The sequence below is a fragment of the Glossina fuscipes genome, unplaced genomic scaffold, assembly GCF_014805625.2.
Source record: "Glossina fuscipes isolate IAEA_lab_2018 unplaced genomic scaffold, Yale_Gfus_2 110, whole genome shotgun sequence".
Lineage (NCBI taxonomy): Eukaryota > Metazoa > Arthropoda > Insecta > Diptera > Glossinidae > Glossina > Glossina fuscipes.
This window is the reverse complement of record NW_023998453.1, coordinates 1,129,027-1,156,853: the sequence shown is the minus strand read 5'-3', so window position 1 is coordinate 1,156,853 and position 27,827 is coordinate 1,129,027. Positions and strand designations below refer to the sequence as shown.

General features: G+C 33.7%; 2 protein-coding genes across 2 annotated transcripts in view; both read left to right on the top strand.

The window, feature by feature from the left end:
- The window catches only part of LOC119638900 (octopamine receptor Oamb-like), a 95,153-nt gene extending 78,401 nt beyond the window's left edge, over positions 1-16,752 (top strand). The window contains 2 exon segments of the mRNA XM_038035997.1: positions 1-337; positions 12,792-16,752. The exon segment at positions 1-337 is cut by the window's left edge and continues 5 nt beyond it. Of these exon segments, the coding sequence (XP_037891925.1) occupies positions 1-337; positions 12,792-13,945 (1,491 nt within the window). The 3' untranslated portion in view covers positions 13,946-16,752.
- Positions 16,753-22,598: 5,846 nt separating this feature from the next.
- LOC119638820 (octopamine receptor Oamb-like) lies at positions 22,599-23,603 on the top strand. Its single transcript, XM_038035845.1, has one exon. It carries the CDS (start codon positions 22,599-22,601, stop codon positions 23,601-23,603), a length of 1,005 nt encoding a protein of 334 aa, XP_037891773.1.
- The last annotated feature ends 4,224 nt before the right edge of the window (positions 23,604-27,827 follow it).

Genomic DNA, 27,827 nt, shown 5'->3' with positions numbered 1-27,827 from the left:
TCATTATCCTCATCTACATTATTATATGATGACAGTGGAATGGATGATACGACGTTAGTTAGCAGTAGCAAGTTTGATTTAAAAGATGCACAAAGGGAAACTGAAAGGGAAACAGCAACGGCAACGGCAACGGCAACGGCAACGGGAACGACGAGCACATTGGCATTACCATGCCCCTGGAAATGTGAGCTGACAAATGATCGTGGTTACGTTTTATATTCGGCATTGGGCTCATTTTACATACCCATGTTTGTAATGTTGTTCTTCTATTGGCGTATCTATCGTGCTGCCGTACGAACCACCAGAGCCATTAATCAAGGCTTCAAAACCACTAAAGGTAAGTAATGATATCAAAGCGTATATGAAGAAGTAGACCAAAGGACAAGAAGAAGAACAACTTAACCAAAAACCATTAAATTTAATTAAATTTCCATAAAATGTAGCACTGAACATACTTAATAATAATAATAATAGTAATAATAATGAATTTTAGTAGTTTTGTTGTTTTTCTTGTAGATCCACAATTTTCATTAAATACTTTCCATTAACTTCCATTCATACTTTTAAAAAAAAAAAAAACTTTTTTTCCTATTAATCGTGTAACTAAACTAAACTTACAGAATTTACGTATAATAATAGATTGTTTGTTATAGATTTCCCAAAAATTTTCTTCTAAATTTTGTAAATTTCTCTTTGCATTCCTTTTCGAGTTTCCTCTACTGTATGTAATTTTTTTCTCCTTTCCTTACTATTTATCGATTTTCTTCCATTCATATATATATATATGTATATATATATATATATATATTTTGTATATATATATATATATATATATGTATAGATATATATGTATATATATATATATATATATATTTTGTATATATATATATATATATGTATAGATATATATCTCTGTAGTGTGTATTTTACTTATATTTTTATACCCTTTTTCTATTTTATTAACTAATTATTAATATAAAAATATTTATTATATATCGATTTATTCGTCTTATGAACATCTAAATGTCTTTGTCGAGATGTTTACAGTCTTTCTAATGCATTTTATTTAAAATATATATACATATAGTGTATGTATGTACATTGTGTAATAAATTAATGAGAAATTTTTTTCTATAACACAACAATACTTACATCATTTTATTATGAAATAGAAGGAAAAATAATTTATTAAATCTATCCGAAAGTTCTATCCGATCCGTTTAGAGTAAGTTTCCAGCCATATGAGTAGTCCTCTCTCTCTCTCTCTCTCTCTCTATCCCTCTCTCTCTCTGACTCTCTTTCTCTTTATTCCTAACATGCCAAATTAGGTAAAACGAAGCTGTTGGATGTTAGCATTAAGAGGGACGCGATTTTGTACGAAGCCCAAGAAGGAAGAAACGCTACAGAAGCATCTAGAAATTTGTTGGAAGTATTTGCTAAAAATGCAGTTCCTGATAGGACATTTAGCAGAAAAAGAGTTGAAAAATTTCGAATAAGTGAATTAGTCCTTTCTGATAAGCCACGCTCTGGGCGATCGACCATCTTTGATCCGCGATACTGCCAAGATCATGTTAGAACGATATCCTCTTTTTGTCATTAGCGCAGATTGAGGAAAGGCTTGATTCAATTCAACAAGCAGTTTTGGTTCCTATTCGGATTCGAAATTTTTGCTTTATTCCAATAATGGACAGAACTTTCGGTAGATATATTATATAAAACAAAAATATAAGAAACTCCTAAAGCCCTCTTATTTGACATCCCTATCGACGGGTTTGTCTACAAAAAATTAATTAACACCATGTCGTGACGTTCACCTGTAATTAATCTAGAATTCACACAATTCGCATCCTACTTTTGAAGTCCTTTCATTTGATAACCAATTCATTATACTGCTAAGAAAAGACGAATCCTTTACGTTGCTGGATCCATTATACTATATTTATATATTTATTTTAAAACTAACACATTTCTAGACTTGTTCATAATACTTGTTCACCTGAGGAATGTGTAAAATAATTCTCAATATTCTGCATTGTGTGTTCACATTATGAGTAGGGGGGTAGAAAACGTTAAGAAAATGAAAATATTAAAACTTGATCACTTACAACTTTGGGTAGGCGTGGCCGATAGTGGACCCCTTCATAAACAAAATAAAGAATATTTCAGTTTTCTATTTTTCACAATTTTTGAGTAATGAGCAAAAATTCACAAATTTTTTCTCAGAGAAAAGAAGTTACGTTCGGTTTGCGCTTGACAGTGGTCGTCGATTTGCAATACAAGGTTGCATGCAAGAATTTTTTAAAGACGGTATCTTGAAGATGAAGACATTTTTGCGATCAGGGCAGTGTCAACAACAGACAATACACAGACAGACATACGGACAGACATGGGTGAAACGATACGGACATTGACCCTAAGTAAGAATATAAATAGTTCGTAGGGCCTGTGAAGCTTCGTTTTCAGTGTTGCAAACATTATGACAAGATGAGTGTACCCCCATCTTACGATAATGAATATAATAATAAAAAAAAGAAGATAATAATAAAATAAATAATAATATGTGAAAAGTATGTTTTTTTTTTTTGTGTAAAGACTAATAGTATCTTTTCTGACGAATTCTTCAGGTCACTGCTTCCGTTATTTAACAAAATTATTAATAACTGTTAAATAGTGTTTCCATAACAAAATTATATTAAATCAAGTTAAAGAAATATGTATAACACTTTCATATATAACGAATGAAATTAAATTACAAATGAGAGAATATTTTTGTTAAATAATCAGGTTATACTAAATTAAATAAAAACATATTTGTATTTAATAATTTTCGTTATATCTGCTTCGACAAGGAAAGACTATAAGAAAAAATCAATACCCAACCTTCGCTGCTTCGGTGCTTCGGTGCTGTACATTTTATTCATACATCTAGAAGAGAAAAAAATCAATTCACTCTATTCGCAATAGAACAATTAAAAAATTTTTTTTGTTTCCCATAAGTGCATTATCTCAAGAATAGCTTCCTGTTAACAACTTAAGTGCAGTTAAGTGCTGCAGAATTAAGAGGAACTAACAATCATTTGCATTGTAATTTTTTTTTAATATTCTTTTTTTATTAGTATATGACCAATCAGTCAGGAAATGTCCCCTATTCGTGTAATACGATGGTGCGCGGAAAGAAGAGAGAGCAAGAAACGGCCTACCGACCAAGTGCACACTATTCTTATGACCAAAGCAAACTCTACCACATTGAGAACTCAACCCGCGAACAAAGACTTGGCTTTCGTGATTCTCACCTACTCGGCCACTCATCCGGATTTGCATTATGTTGTATTGATCTCCGGTTGTCTATTGTTAAGATTAACCAATGGAAAAATTTCATTCGTGTGAAATATTCTTTCTAAAGATTCGATTATTGAAATTTGACTCTTGGCTTGGTGTTATTCGTTACTGTCTCGTGTTAAACAAACCATTCACCTGCGTCGTCGTGCCCAGGTCACCAAAAAGCTTAATATCCTTTCGCCAAACTAAGCACCCTTTAAAAGTAAACAGTCCAATGTCACAAATGTCCCTAAGCGAATGTCGAATATTACGTATATACGTAACGAAAGTATGAATAAGTTTAAACGTTGGCATGAGATGTTAACATGAATGAAATCTTTTAAGTAGACGTCGTTTCTTCAACGGAAAATATCAAAAGTGATTTCATTTTAATTTCATGTTGTTTGCTTTTATTTTCTTGTTTATCTTTCTGTCAGTTAATGATGAGTTTATGTAAATCAATTGTTTTCCTTTTTCTTAGAGTAATATATTCAAAGTTCCATACAATCCAAATCCACTCTTATATATATTTAGATTGCTAAGGGAAAAAGTCTTTCATTAGCATATAAATATACATAGGAAACTAAAATTTGCTGATGTGTTGTGCTTTCCTCCTCTTCAGTTGGACATAATACAAGAAAGAAGGAAGAATGTACTCCATTCCATTTTTTTTTTCCAGTGTACCTTCTGTCAGAATTAATAGATGCGAATCTGTGCCATTGCGTTTCTTTCATTCGTCTCGCAATTTGTTTAACAATTCATAGTTTTTTACCTCTTGCCACTTGCCACTTGCAAGGGATATTAGTTTATACTTTAAATCGGATTTGCCGAAATAAGCTAAGCGTTAGAAATTATGTGGAAAAAGTCTCAAGTTATCTGTTCAGTTTTATTAATATTCCCTGCGGATATCCGTTACACTGGTTAAACCTTCGCTTGAGCTCTTCACGACTTAGTAAGGAAGGCGAGTGAACGTGTGTGACAAAAGTAAATCTATTCAGAAGCATACCCCGGATAAGTATTTGTATATGCATATAATAGGTCAAGAAAAAACTTTCTGGCGTCTTTTGCCATAATTGTAAGGAATTTTCTTTATATCTTATGGGAGCCTTGCTAAACCAAATCTATGCAAATTTAATCGATAATACTTTGACATTTTTTTGGTGAAATAAATATTATTAGTATTGCTGGACGAAAAATCAAGCAAAGTAGTTTTGGCGGGGCTCTGCTGTTGCCTGCCGGTACCTGGTGGATGGACAAAGACTTACCAGCCACGCTCTCTTAATCCGTGCTAGGTTTCTAAAGTTGTGTGGTTTGTGTGGTGTGTGTTGTCTTTTCTTTATTGATCAATTCTGAACGTTTTAGCTCTCTTTCGAGCTTTAAACGGGAAGAAAAAAGTAGAATCGTTTGCCGTTAATGGAACTGAAATGAACAAATATCTTGTTTGCCATTGATTTTCCTAAGGGATCTTCACCGCAGACGCTATAAGGTTTCTCGCAAGTCTACAATTACTCACTGTTACCTTGACGTGACTCTGCAATCATCTAGTGTCCTGGGAATAAGATATGAATATTTTCCTTAATCCAATATTTAAGCAAGGTTGCCTTTGCCAAAGAAATTGCAAAAATTACTGTAATCTTATCTCTTGATGATGGCAATCACAAAAGAGATGATTAAACGAATAAAACTTGTTAAGCAAACTTAAGGGCATGTTTGTCTTACAATCAAATCGAAATGAGAATAAAATGTGGCTTTTGATATTTGATTTTACTGTAAATAGTTGGAAGGCATAAGCATTGCGTTAACAGCATTTATTCAAATTGTTTGTTACAAGCTCGATTTCTATGTTCTATGTTAAGAAAACAACCCTACGCTGTGGGACTGCGGTTTAGTTATAATAAGTCGTGTGTTATTAGTCATGATTCTCAATTCTCGTCTGAAGTGATAACGTTTCAATGCCCTTCAGTAGAATTGCATTTTCATTGTAGCTTTGTATGTTGTTTTGGAAATTTGAAAGAAAAAAAAAACAACAACAAGAAAGAAAATTATATTCAGTCGTGATCGAATCATTTAAACTCGTCACCATCGTCTTAAAAGGGACTAAAAAAAAGTAAAAAAAATCTAAGTTTTCATATTCTATAATATTGAATGGGCGGGGCTGATTTTTTCTATTTTCAGAGTAAAAATGGAAATTTATATGTTTTCTGTGGTGTGCAAGCAAAGCAAAGATGCCCGCACTTTTTGTTGCATAGGCGTTTAGGCGGTTTAGGTCATTTCCAAATCATTTTGCAAACTTATAGGCGATAGCATGATTTTTGCGAACGGGAGAATGCGTATCGCAGGTATGAAGCAGTTAGCTGACAAACAGACAGATGGACAGATTAGCAGACGGACGTGCTTAGGTACATTGCGAAGCTGACATCGGTCAAGAATATATAGGGGGTTTTTGAAGCTTTGCTTTTGGGCGGTTATAAAGGTTTTGAAAAAAAGTTCAATTAACATGCATTATAATATTGGGGAAGGCGTGGTCAATTTTTCTCATATTTGTACAACAGCATTTGTTTATAAAATATGCGTTCAAGTTTTTGTTGACTTATCGAGTTTACCGTTTCTTTCGAAAAGCGGAGGTATTTTCAGTTTATGTGGTAATGTGGGCGTTTCCTTCGATTAATTTGGCCCACTTTCAATACCTACCTACGAGCAAGAACTTCCAAAGTTTCTACCAAATTTGAAGTTGATAGCGTCATTTTTACGAACAAGAGAATGTTTATAACAAATATTACACGGTTGGACAGACGGACATGCTTAAATCGACTTAAAATTTGATTTTCACTAGAATATATATATTGGACGGGATGCAAAGTGAATATACTTCTCACCCATTCGTGAAGGGTGTAAAAACTCTACAATTTTTTGATTCTAACACTAAAGTGAAGGTTACTTCGATACTCCACAACATTACGTTACATCAAATTCAGGTAACGGTTGTAACAGGGTTTTGAGCGTATGCATACAGATTTCTCCTCTCGGCGAATAATTCGGTCCATCTGGCTTTTTATGTCTGGCTGGCTATCAGTCATGTGAAATCAAGGTTATCTCGTGAAAATGTTGTTTAGGAGAACCAATCTTATCAAATTTTTTAGCTATTTTTCTCGTCACATGATTAAGTGTTGTAAGACGTTCTCTAAGCATTTAATCCAGCTATAATTATCAAAAAAATATATACTTTTTCTAAATTACTCGTCACTACTGGAAAGTTGTATAGTTTTTTTTTCAAAGTTGATTCAAAATAGATAGTAAATAATATTTCTAAGACGACTTCCGCTTCAAATTTGGAAATTGGCGCAACGGTTCGCCCACAAATCATAAGTGAAAAAAAGTCGAAATATATAAACGTGAAGTTTATCTCAAACGGTTTGTTACAAAGTAGTACTAAAGCCTATTTAAAAAATACTCGTTAAAATACACACGCACAGGCGATGTGCGATAGTGTGTTCAAAAACTAATGGGAAATTTTACTTAAATATCTCCCGCTTCGAAAATCATTATCAACTTTTTTTTGTTTTTTTTTTAGGTTGCTACCACTGTCAATAATATCTTGTAGAGCACTTAAATCGTTAGGTTTGTCGGTTTAAATATTAGCGCGTCCTAAGTAATTACTGGAGGGTGTTCTCAAGATAATGATAACGATTTTTAACGATTTCATTAACTCAGATTATCGTAATCAATTAACGCTTTGGCGCCAGTCATAGTATAAAGTGAAAGACTTTTCTTTTTTCGTCCTTAAAGGGACGGTTCGTAATACAATTCGTGTTCAAATCTCGCAAAAAGGTACAGTGTGGGCAGACTTTATTGATCGTAAAACCCAACGACGGTGCTTGATAAGGAAGTAGTCACTGCGTCGTTCAAGAGTAACGTTGATTACTACTAGTGCTACTATCTAAAACCTTCCGATGTAACAGACAGTTGCTAATCAAAGCACGCAATGAAAAAAAAAAAACAAAAAGTATCAAAAAAGTGAATACCTTAAGTACTTTAAAAAGGATGTTCCAAGAAATTAAACAAAAAGTTTAAAAAGTTGGGAAATTATTTGAACGTTTACGGCTTAATATCAATGACATGGACGTCGCGTAGAAATGTTTCTTTTCAACGATAGCGAGCATATCGTGTTTGACAATAGTAGTCAATTTGAAGAGAATAATGGGACTGCTTGTGTCGTGATGGATAGCAAAGTCTTTTTTGCAACTTTACTTCGTCCTGCATTTATTATCTTTCTGCTTTTACGTCGCGTTACATCTACATGAAGATTAAAATTTTTCAATCCTCTAAACTGTTGTCGTTGAGGGAGGTATTGTATAAGTTTTTCAAATGTTTTATTACATTTCATGGATACGTATGATAAAACCTTTTCAAAATCGTTGTAACTTCTGTTGCTTTAAAACTCAGTTATTTTGGTTATGTTAAAATTTTTAAAAACTGCTAACTAAGAAATAAAAATTTAATTAAAAAAAACTTCAAGTACTTTTATAAAGTTTAGATAGAAAAAAAAATTTTTTATTTATTTGTTATTACGAAACTTGTAGCTTCTAAAGCATGGTTTAAACTCTAAATAAAAATCTTTCAGATAAAACAAATTCATTTTCAGTTACAAGGTAAGGTAAGAACATAATCTGCAAATATGCAAACCCCTATGAAGTAAGCAAACGAAGATCAGAAAGCCGCGACAAAAGCCTGGTCCAATAACTCTATACTCCAATACATATTTAATTTTATTCCCATCACCGAAGGATGAGGAGTATATTAATTTTGTCCTCCCCAAATTTTAAGCTTCCACAAAGTACATATATTTTTGATCAGCATCAAATTCTAATACGATTTAAGCACCGTTCCGTCCGTCCGCCTATATAATGTCTGCTGTAAATATTCTCCTGACCGCAAAAATGAAGCTATTCACTTCAAATTTGTTAGAAACATTGAAAGTTCTTGGACGCAGGTTGATGTTGAAGATGGGTCAAATCGGTTGAGAGGCACGCCCACAGCACCACTTAGAATGAGAACACCTCCCTTTTTCAAAAGAAAGAAAATATTAGTTTTTTGCTCATCGCTCATAAACTATAGCAAATAAACGTGCAAAAATTTGAATGTATATTCTATCGGCAACGCTGTAGCATTGATGTATAAAAATGGAAAAAATTGACCACGCCTACCCAATATTATAGTGTGTCAAATTATAATTGCTTTTTCAATAACTTTATAAAGCACAGAAACAAGCTTCAAAATCCCATAAAGTATAAAAAATTCTTGGCCAATTTCAAATTTGGAATGCACCCGAACTTATCCGCCTGTTCTTCTGTCCATCTATCTGTTGGCGCAAATTTTCTGGGGTATGTGGCAAACATCCTCCGCGTTAGCGAAAATGAAGACATCACCTAAAAATTTGCAAAAGAATTTGGAATTGATCTAAATTTTCCAAAGCACACGCCTACAACGCCCACATGCCTTTAGGACGAAAACTTTTATTTTGAAAGTAGAAAAAATCAACTGTGGCCATTCTATAATATAGAGCATGAACCGTTTGTTCTTTCACTTTTTTTAGCTTTCTTAGGATCACGGTGATGGGTATAAGAGATTCAGTATAGAAAGTAAGTAGAAGAGAATAGAAAATAAGATTGTTGGGGTGCGGGGTAAATTTTAGATGCAGATTTTCTCAACTCAATTTTAAAGGTCTTTTCTTAACCTTAAATACTTGCTTTACTACGGTTTGCTAATAGTGCAACGGTCTTTGGGGCTTTTTCTTTCTCGTTGGATGCGATAGAAACTAGTGTATGAGGATGGATAGAAAACCGAACAGCTATCATTATACAGATATTAAAAAAATTTGCACTGAAAGTGTATAGAGCTTAGCAATAAATTGAATTCTCATGCAGGTTACAGACCAAAAACATTCCATAAGAATTCTTAACGATTTGTGCTCAGGGATATATATTTAGGTTTTAGAATAGCCAGTTAAATGTCCTGATTTTCTGTCGAAAATTTTTAAAACATATTTAAAGGTTGACTGAAATGTGTTTGAAAACAAAGAAAAAGGGGACAGAATAGGATAAAGAGAACATTTCGGAAGGTAAACAGAAATGTGCAGAACGCACTCATAAGTCATTCGAAGCATATTGATATTGTTATGAAATTCGCTTTTACAAGGTACAGTCCGTATCACTGGATCGCGGATATTTTATTCAAGAGAAATGCACTTCAAAGTTCTTTTATTTACAATTATATTGCTTTAAATGTGCGATTATTTACAAATTATTTTTGGCAATACTTTCGACTGCTTAACTCAAATATTCTTTTTCTCCTTTACTGTCTTTCACAAATATTCTATTTGTATACATTTTTGCCATCATATTACTAGTGCGTAATTTTATGACTTGATTCTTAATTCGTTAACCTGCTTTTGTTGGTAACCGTTTTCATCGGCCTGCAACTTTGTTGTTATCTGTCTGCTTTTCCGCTAATCGCTTTCATCGGTCTGCAGCTGCATGACGCCTCGCAAATGAATGAAGATTTGAATTCTTTCCTCTTTAAGGAATTTATTATTTTAGAAAATGCCTTAGCTGGAATCAACTACATTTGGGGTTTCCGTAACAATATGAAGATAAAATGAAGAGAAACTAATTATCTCTTAACCCTTTTTTGTAGTGTACCTTAAGTTTTTTTCAGACGGACAATCTCATGCTATTTCTTTACCTAAAAAGTTTCGGCAATTTTGGGAGCTAAGTTGATTCTGAATGTTAAACATGTATTTAGTATCCAAGATTAATTTTCGTTATCTTCCACTAATACTCTATAACTTAGGTATGAGGTATTATTCGTAAGTATTACGATTTATTATTTTTGATTATTATTTATTACTAATAGTGAGTAATCATAAGCCGATAAAAGTAGCGAATAAAAAGTGATAATAATATATATACGATATATGTAGAAGATATCTGTGTGGGGTTTAACGCACCTGGTGTGAAGCCTTAATCAGACGGGCTGCTTACAACCATTGGCAAACAAAATCAGTGGACTGAGGATCCCACAGGGAAAAAGACAATCCCCATTGAAGGGGGCCTCGCTACCCTAAAGCAATGCAATAGGAAATGGATGAGGGTCAATTTCTCGTTTAGCGGTTTACGACGAGGCCTATCTAAGCACCTCTTAGATAGCATCCCGCGAAACTTTGAGGCAACCACAGGCACCACGAATACTCCCCGAAGGGCCCTGCCCAAGCAGTCACGCAAGAAAACATTCGTCCGGCATTACGATGGGTAGTGTGCATCTTCCTACGGGAGCAATACTATTTTTGGGCAACTTGACCATCGCGGACACCCTTTAACTTCTTGATTTACTGTTCAAGCAAGAACTTACACCAAGCTATAGAGGTTCGGGCGCTCTCATACTGTACGCGGCCGCAACCATACTTGCCTTTGGACTATCCAAGATATCCTTTCTCAAGGAAGTTAATGCTTCCAAGGTTGTCATCGCCCAGCACACACAACTGCGCTCTTGATATCGCTGGCCATCAATCACGAGATGACCTCCATCAAAGAGAACCAAATGGCTCGTTTTCATTGCAAAAGAAAGACTGTCAGCTTTTACTGTTCCCAAAACGGAAAACACCTATGAAGAGATGAATTTTTGCTGCGATCAAGGAGATAAAACCGGCAACGCGGCGAGAGCTCAAGGCAATATCAAAAACTGCGAAGTAGAAGTGCTTTGAGAATTGGAAAAACCCTTGCCACAGGTGTATTGCATCTAAGGCGAATTACTTTAAAGAGGACAAAGTCGGCATTCGTGATAAAATAAATACTTCTCGACGAAGAAATAAAGAGTCAGCTTTTTTATGGAACACAGCTCGCACATGTAAGTGTGCGATTCTATATGAGTAACCAGAGATTTTTACTTATTGAACGATAGCTGTGCATGACCGAGATAGCAATTCTTGTTTCGAATCGTGGTTTCCTGCCAACGCAGCTGAAAATAGCTTCCTTAAGAATGACTTTTCATCAAAAGTAGCGATTGCGCTGCTTTTTGATTGATTTGAAATGATAGGCATGACTTTTAAATTTAATGACAATAATTATCAAGGTTTTTTTTTTTTATGTGTTCTGGTGCGACCAACACTTTCGGCTTCCACCGCTTTCAGCGTCAACATGGAATATCGGAAAGAGATTGAGAAAAGATTGGTTTCTTGTCATCGAAAAGCGATTCCATTATTTAGAATATAATGAAGGTAGGATCACTAATACCGCTGTTATGAAATTTCAATAGCTATCGCTTCAAGTTGACAATTCACTTGAGTTGACAATCAAACACCTTTAGTTAACATCTTTGCTTGATTAAATGTTGTGCATATCACGAAATACCCAACCTATCCTATACAAGTCTGCTCGTTATTGTAATGAAATATTACGGAATATGTTAACTTAACTGCTGATAATGTTAGGCGGTACCTTTAAGGCAAAAGCTTTATACAAAGGACGACAGCTTGGGAAAAAGTATAGAGAAATATGTTGTAATTTTTTTCTTTCTTTTGCTTAGACTTGCATTAGTTTGCATTTTACTAATTCACTAGTTTACTAACTTTGATATATTGCTGGGGATCTTGATGCAAAATACTTAGTACCGAAATGCCATGCGGACTTGAGCATATTCTATTTATATAAGGGGGATCTTTGTAGAGTTTTGCATATTATGTGTCATACGCTTTAATATATTTTGAAGTCTAAAAGGAAAAACCAACTACATCTTATCACTGCTGCATTGTTACTATAGCGCATAGACGTAATTAAATATCTCGAAGTTTAAGATAAATCGGAGATATCGGCTCGTTTATAAAGTTAAGTCGCATCTGCAAAAATCAATTCTGGGCGTTATTTGAGTCTTATTACTTTATCAAATGAGATGAAAATTTTAGGAATAACGATAAATTTCCATTGTACGTAACATCTGTTCATCACACACGTATGTATGTATGTATGTATGTATGTATATTGAAAAATTTCTTCAAACTTAATTTTATATACTTAATAAATTGTATTAAAAATTTTGTAATTAAATTTTAATGTTATTTTATTTTTAAAACATTTTTAAGTTGGGTTAGTTTAATTGTATGCAACCATACTGAACCCTTTAGAATATTGACCAAACATTAAAAACCAAAAACCACCAAAAGCAAAAAAAAAAAAAAAAACCCCAAAATGTAAATTCTACACAAAAATACATTATTTAAAGATATTCTCTCTTTTTTTTTTTTTTTTTTGTAAACGGGCGTTTGGAATGTGTTACTAATTTTATTTGTTTATAAATTTTTAAATGTTTGTTTTCTAAAACCTTCCCTGTACTTAAACACATATCACAGTAAAAAAAAAAAAAAAGACATTGATTTACATCCTTTAGCAAGATTTGCAATTTTTAATAAATTGCAATTACAGGCGGCCATGAATCTCACACCAATCGTCCAGATGAGACACAGTTAGTGTTACGCATACACCGAGGAAGACCCTGCACCACAACGCAACGTACGCCACTATCGATGCATTCGATGTCTTCAATGTTGAGTGTGAATAGTAATGGCGATGAAACTTTATATGGTTTGCAACATTCTCAGCTACAACAACAAAGTTCCTCCAATTTAATCTTACCGAAGCGAGCAACTTCGATGCGTTTAACTAAGCAAAAGCATGAAAAAGTGACGGTTAAAGTGTCATTTCCTTCATCGGACAATATGATGGAATCTGGTGGTGGTGGTGGTGAACGAACGATTACCACCCCAACGTTTAAAGCATTAACGGTGCACGAAGGGGTCGCTGCTAGTAGTACAATGCAAAAAACGCTAAGTCTTACCAATGGACAAAGGGGATCATTTAAGAGCGGCCTTTGCAATATTGGCGAAACGACTTTCAATAATGAGGCCTTCACGAGTACAGATACCTCGACTATGGCTTTAAATCATCAAAGAGATGATGTGGAAATTGTTCGAGATAGTTCACAGAAACAGGATAAAAAGCAGAGAGGCAAACGAAGCGTTCGCTTTCAAGTGAAACGTTTCAAAGTTGAGACTAAGGCTGCAAAAACTTTAGCAATCATTGTTGGCGGTTTCATTTTTTGCTGGTTACCATTTTTTACCATGTATTTAATACGGGCTTTTTGCGATCATTGTATACCGGCTACCCTCTTCTCGGTACTCTTCTGGTTGGGCTATTGCAATTCGGCAATTAATCCGGTTATCTATGCATTGTTCTCGCATGAATTTCGTATCGCTTTTAAACGTATTGTGTGCCGTTGTGTTTGTACGCGTAGCGGTTTTCGTGCTTCGGAAAATTTCCAAATGATCGCAGCTCGGGCTCTTATGGCACCGGCCACATTCCATAAAACTATTTCGGGTTGCTCAGATGATGGCGATGGCGACGGCGATGCGGACGGGGACGGTGATGGTCCCGATTTTAGCTGACTAATTAATAATAGTTTTGATGAACCGCTACAGCGTACCGCTTCACTGCCACAAAATAAACGGGTAAACAAAAAGTCTGAGGAACGTACGCTAGTCGGTCGTCGTAGCGGTTTCTGTAAGGGACGTATACTTTAAAGGACGTATGCTCTAATAAAACCAAAAATAATGCAAAAAGCAAACAAAAGACACAAATGCAAACAATGTTCACTTCCGACAAACTAAGGAAGCGCAATAATAATTTCATTATATTTATATTTACATTTAATTAAATTTCTTAATTTTTTTTTTTTTTTTTTTTTTTTTTTTACTAATTTTTAATTTTTATTTTTAATTGTGTCTCTTTATGAAAACTCTATGAGAGAAAACGAAGTTGTGTAATCATATGGCAATAATTTAATTCAAAATAAATATATAAAAATCATAATTAAAATGAAATAATTACTATTTATAAACTATTTAATGCGCACTCGCTAACACATTCATTTAACCAAACAATTCATCCGAAAAACACAATTTGACAAGAAAGTAGTTTCGTCTTTTGTTTTTTTTTTTATATATATTTCTTGTTCAGATGAAAATACAAAAATTTTCTTTGAAATTGATTCGAATCAACTATATGCCTTTCCATTGAGTCTAGCAATTCCTAGTTCTATGAAAATTGAAATTGATTCTATGAAATTCAAAAGGAACTATCGTTAATCATCTGTGAGAACAGTTTCTACAGAAGGCGTTAGCATTGCAATGCAAAAATCTTGTAAACATCCAAAGAAATGGTAAGCAAATGACATCAGTTTGGCCCTATGAAAGCTGTTGTGAACGTACATAATGATTTTTATCGACCCTGTTACGACTGAAGAAAGCTTATGTGAAGGTAGATTCTCAACTCAATATTCACATGTATTATCATATTTTTTTTTTTGCCAATCCGGCACCACCCAGGCAATCCGGCAATACCCCACACCACTGCACAATTATTCATACGAAGACTTTACAAAAGAATAAGCTGTTATATGGAAAGTGATGTAATAAGTGATGTCCGATTCGAACCAATCGCCCTTGGGCCAAAGCATGTCGATATAGCAAATTTCATCAAAATATTTCAAAAATTTCCACCTTTAGGTTGACCAGCCTTAATCGACTCAGCAAGTGATAGGGGGGAGTGGGTCTATCTCTACTCATTGTAGGGCTTAGAAAAAAGAAAAATTTATATAAGGGGAGAAAAAACGAACATCGAACAAAAATTAACAGGTCTAATGTCTGCTCACTGGAGGATTTCCCTGCTACCACTCCATCTGATGTTATGAATCACTTCACTTCCTTTTTTCTACTGCCTTATAGGATATAGAAAAACTGTACCTAGTTTACTCTAGACTATCAAGAATATTTATTAATTTTTTATTGTTTAGCTTTTCTGTAGCTTCACTTTTCTTGTTACAGTTTTCTTGTAGCCGTTTGGCCATGTCTTCAGAATTCTTAAAGTTCTTGCTGTTGAGAATTATTTTACAAAAAGACTCGAAACCTATTCTGCTTCTTTCAGTTCTTCTTCAATTGATTTGGAATTGTATTCTATCTGATATGAATTCTGTTAAGCGTCTTTTCATTTTTCGAATCTAATTTTTTTTCGTTTCTTTTATTTAGCTTTCTTCAGAGATGAAGAACTCTCCCGGGCAGTTCTGATTTTGTATAGAATCATTTCCCAGTCAGTCAATCGGCAAACCCTTTAATAATATCATAAACTTCCTATTTAAGAGTATAAGAAACTTTACATGAGACCGAATTGTTAGCGTAACAAATGCTTTTCGACGGAAGGGCTAACTTGCACTTAGCTTACCCTTCAAATTGTTCTTTGGGTTTTACGTGGACGCCTGCATACGAATGCTTAATGTTTTAGGGCGATATGGGAAAAGGGTAAATATAATGTGTTATCCCTCGTCCGTTTTAGCAACAAATCCCTATATTACAGTGGGCCTGTTCACATGAGATACGAGAGGTTGTGATAGTAGTTGACTATGCACAAATCGTTTCCTCTATAAAAGCCCAGATCTATTAAGTATTTAATGCTGACGCGAAAATCTCCGAAAACCCAACCCCGCTTTCAAGAAAATATCTTCTATCAGTGATCTTTTAGCCGTTGTGATGCGAAATATTGTTTTATGGAACCACTGGATGTCTCTCAAGCAATACATAGCTACATTTCTATTTGGATTTAGCATACAGCCCCGAACAGAAGGCTTTGCTATCTTTCCCACATATATTCTAATGGCCGTGAGAAAAATATCGATGCAAACATACCAACACACTCTTCAGCCCAATTAACATTTCTCAAGTCTCTAGCGCAGCGGACATCTCAAAAGGAAATTCTCTCTTAAATACCTTTGGTTTCCCTATAAAGTAGTCGTCGCTGGAAGTTCACACTTCAGTGTGCCTGCTGTAGTTATAGTTAGTAATATGGACAATTATCCTTTTTAGTATTTTTCTTTTGTCACTTCAAACCCAAGGTAACGTGATGATACCGAAACTACTTTCTTGCCAAACCAAAATCCAAAATATATATATTATATCACTATATACAATATGGAAAGAATAACTCAAAGTTCTATTAAAGCATAATTACGAGAATAACCAGACTTGATGTAATTACACACACAAAAATCAGAAAAGTAAACCATTAATTTAAGTCATTAAATATTAAATTAATTGTAATTACTTTAGTTATAAAAGAGCAAATATTTGAGTGAAAAAAAAAAAAATAAAAATAAATAAGTATTCAGCATTAAACTATGTATGTATGAAAGTATAGTATTTGTAATGTAACGTTTTGTTATTATGTTTAAAATAGCAATTAGTTTAATTGTATGTGTAAAAATAAAACCATCAACTGTGAACAGATTTATGGAACAAGAAAAACGACAACAAAAACAAAAATTTACAACAATTTGCTTTTACTTAAAGTCAATAATTTTCATTTCGTTTTGACGCATGACGCAACAAATGCTTGTCAGTGCAGTAGAGTAAGTATAAGGAATAGAAGCAAATTGATTAGATTTCGTAATAAAAAAAAAAAAAAATAAAAAAAAAAAATAAGAAGAAAGTTCAACAAAGTATGACAAAATATGACAATCTGCAAAATTTAATTTACTCTTGATAAAATCATCAACGTCGTCACCAGACGTTGCGGAAGTTAATAAGAGATTTCACAATTGCAACAAACTCAATTTATATTCGACTCTTAGATAACATTTTCAAGTACGTTTAGAAAATCGAGCGAACACTAAAACTACCGGGTACGTCATTTTCACTCCTTCTAATTTTCGATCTTCAAAAAAAAAAAAAAAAAAAAAATTTTTCTGCAAGCAATACGTTCCAGCATTTTTTTAATTTTTTCAGTTCTTTTCTATCTGATCTAGTTTTCGGAGATGCTGTTGACATATATCGACTTCTACCAATGGAAATCATTTTGACCCTCTATTTTTCTTGATTTGTAAGAGTCGCCAAAAGAAATGGTAGCAGATTCAAAGCTGAGACACACATTTCCTAATCGATTTAGAATCCAATCTAGAAGAGATGGCTGCGATGCTGCTCATGTGGAGATGTGTTCCAAAAAAAGTTTGACTATTTGATTTTCGATATTACACATGTCTCCGACATATGTTGACATTATCAAGCATTTTTCATTTTTAGTTTGTTTTTGCGAGCTAAAAAAGTTATACGTGTTCTGGTGGGTGTAGAGATTTTTTTTGCTCCCTAAAGTGGGTTAAAGAATCTGTACAAAATTTTGTGTGAAAAGTGAAATAAGGTGCTCCAACTAACTTTAAATGTTGACTGTGCCATTTGGCGAGTATACTTTGAACAAATAAAAAGGCGTTTCTAAGTGGTACGACCTCTTCGCAGAAGACTTAGAAAATCTTAATGAGGATGCCCGCCCTGGACGTGCGAGTATTTCTACAAGCGATGAAAAAGTTGTACCGGTGAGAAAAAATATTATGGAGAAGCGTTAAATCATTATTAGAGAAGTTGCTGAGAATATCGGCGAATCGGTTGGCTCAGGCTACGCAATTTTTCTCAATGCTGTGGGCACTAAAATTGCTAAATTTTGATCAGGAAAAGCCGTTGCATGAGCTTCGTTTAAAGAGTTGTTGAATGGCGTAAGCAACGATCCCGAGTTGCCCGAAAGTGTGATAACAGATGACGAAGGATGGGTGTAAGGGTACAAATATTGTCTAATGTAAAGATTGCTCGCTGTTTTCTTCGATTACAATAACGTGGTGCATCGTGACCTCTTTTCCAGATGGTCCTATGATCAAGAAGGACTATTAAGTTGAAGTTATACACTGTCTGCGTGAAGCAATACTAAAACATTCGGAATTGCGAAATAACCAGTCATGGATATGGCACTACGATAATGCATTAATTAGCTCACACGTCACACGCCTATTTGTAATTTTTTGACTGTGCGATAGAGCTTCCTTTGAAGCTGTAGTAAATAATCCGTCCGAAAAGACACAATACATCGATTGATCACATACCCAATAGACCGTGATCGACAACCTTGCTATCTTATTCTCTTTCCCCACCTCTTTCTAACCATCATCGTATTACACGCATAGGGACTCCTGAGCGATCAGCTACGCTATTAAAAGAGAAGACTTCAAAATTTGTAGCATCAAAGCAATGAATTTTTTCTTAGATACATTATGATGATTGTATGTCAGTCACGTTGATTAAAAAATACTCCCTTGATGTTAAAAAAAAGGTGTCAAATAAATTTTACAAGCTTGCAATGTGTTAGTTTAATTTGCAATAATTTTTCATCAAGTGTGCTTTGAACTTAAGCAAAACAATTATCCTCCCTTTCATTAAATTCTTTTCTTTTTCACTTTTGTAATTTCATTTCAAGCTTTTGTGAGACATATAAACAGGGACTAATATTGTGACAATATTGTGGAAAGAAACAGTCTACTTCAAGACTTAAAATATCTGACTTTTTATTACGAAATTTTCCAAACTCTTTTGGTAAAAGAAAATCGTTCTGCATTTTATACAAAATAGAAGACGGAATGACTTTGCGAATAATCCAATATAATTTTCGTTCGAAAAATTTGATTTTGTGTTCATCAATTGTGTGAAAAGTTGTATTAGTAAGAAAATGAGTGAAATTCATTTTAGACTGATTGCGCAATAGCTTTGTGGAATAGCTATGTTGATGAATAAAATCAAATTTTCCTCTTTTACTTATTTCCTGGGGCTTATTCACCGGTGTCTCATGCTTTCCAAAATTATACTGACACTGTTACGGTTTATTGAATCTACCATTCCTCAATGAGTAGCCAAAAAAAGCATATCTACGATTGTTTTCGATTGTATTGAAAAAATTGTCTACGTGTGATGCGACGGATGGGTGCAGTCATTACTTATATCTCCGTTTATTCGGTTAACTTAATTGGCATATTATGCCTGAAGCGTTATCATAAATATTCAATAATTATCAGTTGTTTGGCTTCGCTACAGCATTCGTATGTATATTCACCACTGAACGATGAATGTATATTAATTATATCAATATGTCACCGACATAAAGAAGTTAGTGCAGAGATATTGTATATATTTCGGATCGATATCAAATGGCCGTCTATCCATCTAAAATGCATCATGTTTGTGGAGCCGCCATCACCCAATATTAGCATTAGTTCGTAAGTTCAAATCTTTAATGCGATGAAGTTTTCTTTGGCCGTAGTTTAGCGAACGCTCACTCTGACAGAGCACAGACTCGCTAAGCTGTAATCACGACCTTCCTATCTCTTTCCCTTTCCTCATTTCTTTCTGATGGTCATCCTATTACACGAATAGATAGATGACTATCCCTTGAGCCATGTTAAACAAAAAAAAAAAAAAAAAAAATTACAAAATATATAGTGTAGGTTTAATATTTTTAAAAATATTTTTTTTTTTTAAAAAGCCAACGAGTGCAGAAAATGCGGCCATAGTTGAACAAAATTTGCTTACTTGTTGAAAATCCCACATAAAACATAATTAATACGAAAATGATATAGGACTTGAGGCGAATAACATAAAGTCATCAAACGCCACAAAGTGTCGATAAACGTTCAAATCGATATTAAAAGTGATTTTTAGCAGTTGTGAGAGTATTTACGCCTTTGTTCAAGTTTAAACTTGGGATTTGCACAACGGGACGTAGGGACCGACATTGCTGAATCGAATCGATAAAGAATATAAAAGATTTTTCTCTATCTCTATTTGTTCGATCTCTAATACATAATTCTAGACACAAGGGGTGAAGTAGCAAAGCTAATGCACTAATTGCTATGAAAATTCATCTAATCATGGATGTGCTACATAAGTATTCATTTTTCATTATTATGAGGAAAGGAGGGAAGGAAAGGAAGTTCTCGCAAAGAGAATTTAACATTGCAACCATTTTTAAATCATTGATTGAATTTTATAGAAAACGCTCTAATTTCTTGGAAATTAATTAAAGATTTCTTAGGTTGTAAAATTGAAAAAGCACTTTACTAACCCCTTTGGGACAGATTGTTGCCCCTTATTCTTATTTTGCAATCATCGATTATTACAAAGGTAGCGTTTTTTGTTTTTGTCGCTTTACATAAACACACTCATATTACGTGAATGATATTCTGCGGCACTTTGGCTAAAATGTAATGTAATCAATTTGAATAGACTTTCGGGAATATCACTGAAATATTTACAGTAATCTCTTTTAAGTTACGTGTGGGTGAAAAGCCAACACCAGAGACAGAGCACCCAGTTAAGCAAGCATCTACAATAACACTGAATATGAAATTTCCATAAAAATATGTCTCAACAATTCTCCTAATAGTGGTGACATGCAACACACTGCTACACATATGAGAAGATGGTTAGGCACATAAAAAATAATCGCACACATATTTACACGTGTTTGTATTACATGTTTTCTTGCCTTGTTCATAAAAGCAGTTAAGCTCAAAATGCTTATCTGAAATGCTTTTTCTTTCAAAAGAACTAAAGTCAATTCCGACCGAATATTTTGTTTAATAAAAAATTTTTGTTGTTATCAAGAAGCTATTATAAAAAGTATGTAATAAAATTTTTAAAAGTAACATGCTATGTAAGCTTAACGAAATTTTTTCCTATTCTTGAATATTTTTCGATAAAAATTGATGAGATATTGGACTTTGGCGTACTAAAGGAATTGATATCAACTTTTCAACTCTCTCTTCATACAAATATTCCTGCAAAAAATAAATCTTTTTTTAAGATTAAGAGAACATTTTTAATATTTCGCAATGAGAATTAGTCTACTATGGCGAATCGAGATTTAAATTTACATTTGGGACATTTGCGAGCGCAAGGCTTTCGTTTTTAGAGCTCTTCCCATAAAAAGTAAGCCTGTATACGGTTGATAATAAGTGAAGCGCTGTATTAGAAGAAGTCGTGTTAACCACATAATTTTCGGCCATACTGCACTAGAAATTTTTTATATGTTTTTTCAGTTTTTTCATGCCGAACTTTAAATGAAAAGTGAAACTATGATAATGACCATGAAAAACTCTCCTTTAAAGAAAGTTCTCAAGAATATCTGCTTTCAGAAAATACCTTACTTGCCATGCATACTGATTTTTCATCAAAAAATTCCCTTTACTTTAGTTTTCCTAAAATAAATAAAATCAAAGAAGGAAAAAACTGCGAAAATGCGAAGAATTTTTTGAATCATTTGAATACACGTAGGTAGATTAGAAAACTATGCCTTACGCAATGAAGCTTTGTTTTGCTGTGGACGAAATTTATTGGCCGACATATAGTTGGAGGCTGATCCTTTAGGCGCGTTGCCTTATAGCAATCTATAAGCAGTTAATTTCCAGGCGATCCAGATGTACTCGCTTTTTAGATGAACGTATGCAGACACTACTTTTTCATCCACTAAAAATGAGAACCGAGGGCAAATCCCACGTAAAGTCCGCTGAAAGAACAAAAGCTCAAAGTTGATGCACCGTCTGGGCTACCCGATAATTGGAATTCTCATGTAAAATTTTCTCTTTACAAACTTTACTATTCGCTTACTCATCCTAGCAGAGGCTGACATTAGGTATAGTGCTTATTGCTCTATTTAGAATGAACTTCTTTTTGGATATATTGTTTGAGAAATGTTGTTGTTGTAAGTGTTGTTGTCGATGTTAATTTTTTTTATTTTCCGTAGTATGCTTGAATATATTTTGATGTAATCCGTCTGAGTAGGCAAAAAGTCGCGACTAACACCCCAATTGTCGCGGGTCCAAATCTCAAGAGTGGCAGAGTTTTCCGATGTTAAGCCGATGCTAGTGCTTTAAGACTTTAGTCTTGCAGTTTATTCTCTGGCTACATTAGCAATGATAATCTCAATAATAATAATAATATCGATGTAAGTCTGTTTAATTTGGTGATGTAGCAAATGCTAAAGATTTTCGAAAATTAAAGCTGAGATGAATGTCTAAGTTTCGTTCGCAAAAAACAAGAGATTTTTTTTTTTTTGTTTTTTTTTTTTTACGCGTTTTAAATTTCTTTTATTTCTCTTACATCGATTTACTCGTTTTCCATGATTTGGTTGAAGACATCTTTCCATTTAGTTGAAATTGAAGAATTCTCTACAATTTTAGTTTATAGGACTTTTTCGAACATTGCATCAATCTTGCAATTCAACCGATCATTTCTTTCTACTGTGTTTCTTTTCCTAATATCTGTCAACAGCGTTATTTTATAAAAGTTTTTCGATGCTCTTAGTGTAACTTAAATCATGCATTCATTCATTTATTTGATGACAAATTTTCCATCAATTTCAGGTTCCAAAGGTGTCGGTACACGTTTCGATGAACAACGTTTAACATTGCGTATACATCGCGGGCGTGGATCGACAGCGCTTGATTCGACGCATAGCAACGGTAGTACTTATAGTACATCCACAACTATAGGCACACCATCACCGGAACGTTTAAGCAAATACTCGACAAGGCGTTATCATCCAAATCATGATAAAATCAAAATTTCAGTATCATATCCTTCAAGTGATAATATAACGGCAATGACTACTTCTCACGATCATCATGAACAATCGAAAACTCAGCACCACGAAAGGGAACAGCGCACGCCATCAACTTGTAGCGGTAATATGCTGTACGCTGTTCATTATAGTTCAACAAATGGACGAAATATGACCGAATCTCAATTGTATAGTAGTCATCAAAGCAGTAATTATTACCTACAAGTGGGTAAGACAATGCCTGATATGTTAAGACGACCATCGGTCGTTAACGATCAAAGCTCTCAACTCGGTAATATTAGAAACAATAAAAAGATGGGCAAACGCAACATTAAGGCGCAAGTTAAACGATTCCGTATGGAAACGAAAGCAGCCAAAACTTTAGCTATAATTGTTGGTCTTTTCATATTCTGTTGGTTGCCATTCTTTACCATGTATATAATACGTTCGTTCTGTGAGGATTGCATTGATCCTTTACTATTTTCGGTAATATTTTGGTTGGGTTATTGCAATTCTGCAGTAAATCCAATGATTTATGCATTATTCTCTAAGGATTTTCGATTTGCTTTTAAACGGATTATTTGCCGTTGCTTTTGCCTACGTAAAAGTTTAAATTTGAAAAGTTCACGACGCGGTTCCGATCTATCAGCGATACGCATTGGCGGCATTCGAACACCAAGTATAACGCCCAGCGCTGCAGCTCATTCGTTGGGCGATGAATCCGAATTGCAAAATTCTGAATTGAGTAGCGATCCTAGATGACGATCTTTTGGACCCAATTCAAGTTCACAACTAAGCTTGGGGGTCCGGAGAACGAGCTTAAAAGTACCCATTTATGAAATATGCCATCCATTGGTAATGGATATTGGAAGCACTGCACAAAAAAAACGTACGCATTTGTAGCCTTTAATTGAGGGGCGTATTTTTGAAATGAATGCCATTAATAAAGGGGTCAGGGCAATACGCTTAGAATAGAATAGAACTAAATATATAGCGAAAGAAAATTTTAAACCATAAACCATAGTAAAATTACTTACATACAACAATATACTCACATATAATATAAAATGTTTCCAGGGAAATTCTTATAGCTCTCTTGTCTTGTCTCTTCTATTTCTCTATCTTTCCCATTCCCCTTTAAAATATACATATATTTATATACATGTTCGTAATATTATAAATGAATTGAAAATAAAAAATTCTTTAATGAAACGTTTAACATAAATCTTAACCTTAAGAAAGGTTATACGAAAATGTACAATACAAACACATACATATATATATATATATACATATGGGATATTGAATAAGTTCCTGCTGTTTTTCCAAGAGACAGTCTGGATGTATTGTCTTTAAGCTTTACGTAGTAATAGTTGTACTACTAGTATAGGTTATACCGATTTTTAAGAGCTTTACACAGGTAGAGTTTTGGGCAAACTACTCGTAGTTACTTGCCCAACTCGAGGGATAGTTATACTTAATCCCTTCAGGTGATGAACATTGAGTGCGGTATGATATCCGAAACCCATGTAACCGTGGAGGAAACTAGTTGAACCGGTAAAATCGGCTTGGATGTGCTACGATGTTCAAGACTCCATATAGGAAGCTAGATGAACCAGCAATATCGACAATAAATACAAATAATAAAAATGAATATCTAGGCCGTCCTCAGAGTGCTGCAGAGTGCAAAGTATGCTTTAATGTAGTTTCCTCCCAATCGAATGAAACCATCACTAGAGACCGTTGCCAACAATAAATGATTAAATTGGGACATAAGACAGACACAATACGCTATAAGTCATTAAGTTAAGAAATTCTGTCTCATACATGTAACAAAATTTGGTCAGAAAACGTTAGCAGCATGGAACTGTAATGTACTACTGTCCCCGCTGTTATCAGGGAACCTTGCCCCGTATGATTGATGCTGGCTACTAACCAGTGATTTGTTATCTATTCGAGCAAGATTTTTAATTTTATGCTGATAGCCAAAAAATGGATTGTGCACAGAATTTATGTTCATTTTTGGGGGATAAGAGAAGTAATGCTTAACGATAGACGAAAGATTAAATAAAATAACTCGTGCCATTTTTCTTAAAATATATGTGGAATGCAGCAGAAGCTTATTCATATCCTTCCATATATATATAAATAAATAAATAAATGTTTATATACATGTATGTATGCATGTACGCATATAAGGGTATGCATACATATTTTATGTATATTTATTTATTTAGTTATGTTTTTATAAGGCTAATAGTACATAATATATGAATTAATTTCGTCTTTAGCTTTTTTAAATATTTATAAACGATTGCTTCTATAAACTATTTGCGCAAAGAATTGTTGTGAGTTAAGTGATTGTTTTCTTTTGTTTTAGTTTTTTGCATTATACATAATCTAATCTATAAGTAAAAGATGCCTATATACATACATATTTATATATATATTTATATTATTTATTGTTAATAATTGTATTTCAATTATTTATTCTCATTGACTTTTTGTTTTTATTAAATAAATGTTAAATAATTTTAAAAAATTCCATAAAGAAAATGAAAACATTATCCATACATATATATCAAAATAAAAATGTTTATTAAAATTTGCTGTTGCCAATCAAAAATTTGCTTTTCTTTTCTAAAAACATATTATCTCTGATTCTAATTGATTGCGTATAGAGTCATTACAACAGCAAAACGTATATTACGTTTCATTATTCGGGGATAATAAGCGAAAGCACACTTCAAACATACGTTTCGAGAAGTCTCTTACTTACGGACATCATCAACTGTGTGATTATCAACATTTCAAACTACAAACAAATTGCAGAGAATTGGAACGTGAGAGAGAGAGAACAAGTGTACGACTTCGCTTGATATAGTTATTCATAAAATCAGTTTTTAAAATAAGGCCTTATATTGGAAGTGGTCGAAGAATGTCCCCATCGGAATCATTATCACTAGTGTTCGTCCTTAGGCCAAAACAAAATTTCCCCCAAATATCGGAAAAATTGAGAACTATGGGGTGAACACAAGACCAAAAGACAGACAATTGGACAAAAAAGTTTAATATAATGTGAGCCTATCTCAACTCCCTCTAGCTATTGCATATATTCGCACAAATATAAACCGACTCGTTTAGAACCAATTATTTTACCAATAATCAAAATTTCCACAAACTTCAAGTAACATCATCATTTGGCTTTCAGCTGTCTTTAAGGATATTTTCTGGCATGAGTATGAAAAGTTCCCTTTAACTTAATCATCGAAAGCTATTCAACACAAATGATTTGATTGCTTTGCTTTCAAAGCGATTTCTTGTGGACCTAACCTAAGCAGCCTAAAAATAAATTATTTCGCTTTTCAGATAAATGTCTGAAAGGGGCAGAAAAAATTAAGGGAGCTAGTTTTCTTACTTACAAGGTTCTGAAATTCTGGGTTAAAAGCTATGTGTGGACAGACATGGAAATTTTTATTTTTATAAGAAGTTTTTTGATATATATTTCTTAACACCGTCTGTGAAGCAGAGTAGAGAGATCAATTTTGCTTTGCTTTTTACATTAAATGTTTGTCAGAATTATTCAATAGTTGGCTAGAACTTTTGAAAATTCATTTTTCCATTTCATTTTTTTTCATACGGTACAATCGCGGGAAACGATTACAAGTGAGTAAAAAGAAAAACAAAGAAAAATAAATAATAAAAATGACATGAAGAAAGTGGAAGCAGCTCTGCGGTCAATTTACTTCAGAAAACTGAGCAAAAGGAAAAAAAAAGCTTGACAGCGAAGCATAAAAGCAGTATACGCTCCCAGCTTACAGAGCACAAAAGCGTCATATTTTCAGTAAAAAAAAAAAAAAATCTATTGATATCGAAAATTGATAAATTTAAATAAATTTTTGATTGACTTCAACTCGATTGCGTCTGCTTCTCCTAAACTAGGCATCTCAACGTATTCGCATAAATATTTTGTCCCACATGCCAACCGCGGCATTCACGAGCCAAACTTGGGCCAAAAACCATAATAAGGCTCTTGACGATTTTTATTTCAAAATTATCCAGACTTAAGTTCGCCTCATGTGGAAGAAGGTTTTTGTACGAGGAGTTATTGGTCTGAATGCTTGACTTTGCAATGAACAGAACTAAGTTAATCGTTATCATCTTCATTGCATCTCGACATAGTTTACCTCTTCGCCAAATGAATAAATCGTTATGTGAGTTACGTCAAAAAGAGCACGAATATCGGGTAATTGAAAACCCAATCCATTGGAAAACAGTGTTTCGGGTCTTAAAGGGTCTAATAAGAAAATTATTGATCTATGTGATCGATAATTCCTATAATGGATATAAAAAGAAGAATCTTTTCATAGTTAAATTAAACTAAAGCAAATTGAAATATTAAGGTGGAACAAGGTTCTGGTAATTAAGACTATTGTTCTGCAAATCTAATCTCGCTTGAGGTAATAGTGCTAACCTTACTTGTACGAATAGAATAAGTGTTTTAAAAAAATATCATTTATTTTTGATTTACAAGACCGACCAGCCAATGACAACATATATAATATATATATATATGTATATATATTGTTTTTGCTATTTTTATCTTCAGATATACTTGGACTCTGATTGAAGAAATGAGAATTATCCGAGTCACCGTATCGTAATTCAGTTGGAAGTGTAAACCCTCCGGAATCGCGTCTTGGCTGCAACTTCTGGCTATGATGTTCCGCAATACAATAAAGCTTACATAAATTTACATCAAATTGATAGTTTGTTCCGTATAGCTGCGAAGCGTGTGATTGTTGAATGCTCTCTCTATTGATGCTAAAGTAAGATTCTAATCATGAATCTTCCTGAGTCGTATCCACTCAAAAAATTGTTGTATTTATTTCCCGATAAATTTAGAGAGCTTTCCTCGCTTAGAATGCGGTGCTTGGATCCATTAATTTTTACAAATTTTTTTATCATTTTTTTATATATTTACAC

What these genes read in the sequence shown, in the direction of transcription:
- LOC119638820 (XM_038035845.1), top strand. Translation starts at nt 22,599, where the DNA reads ATGCATTCATTCATTTATTTGATGACAAATTTTCCATCAATTTCAGGT.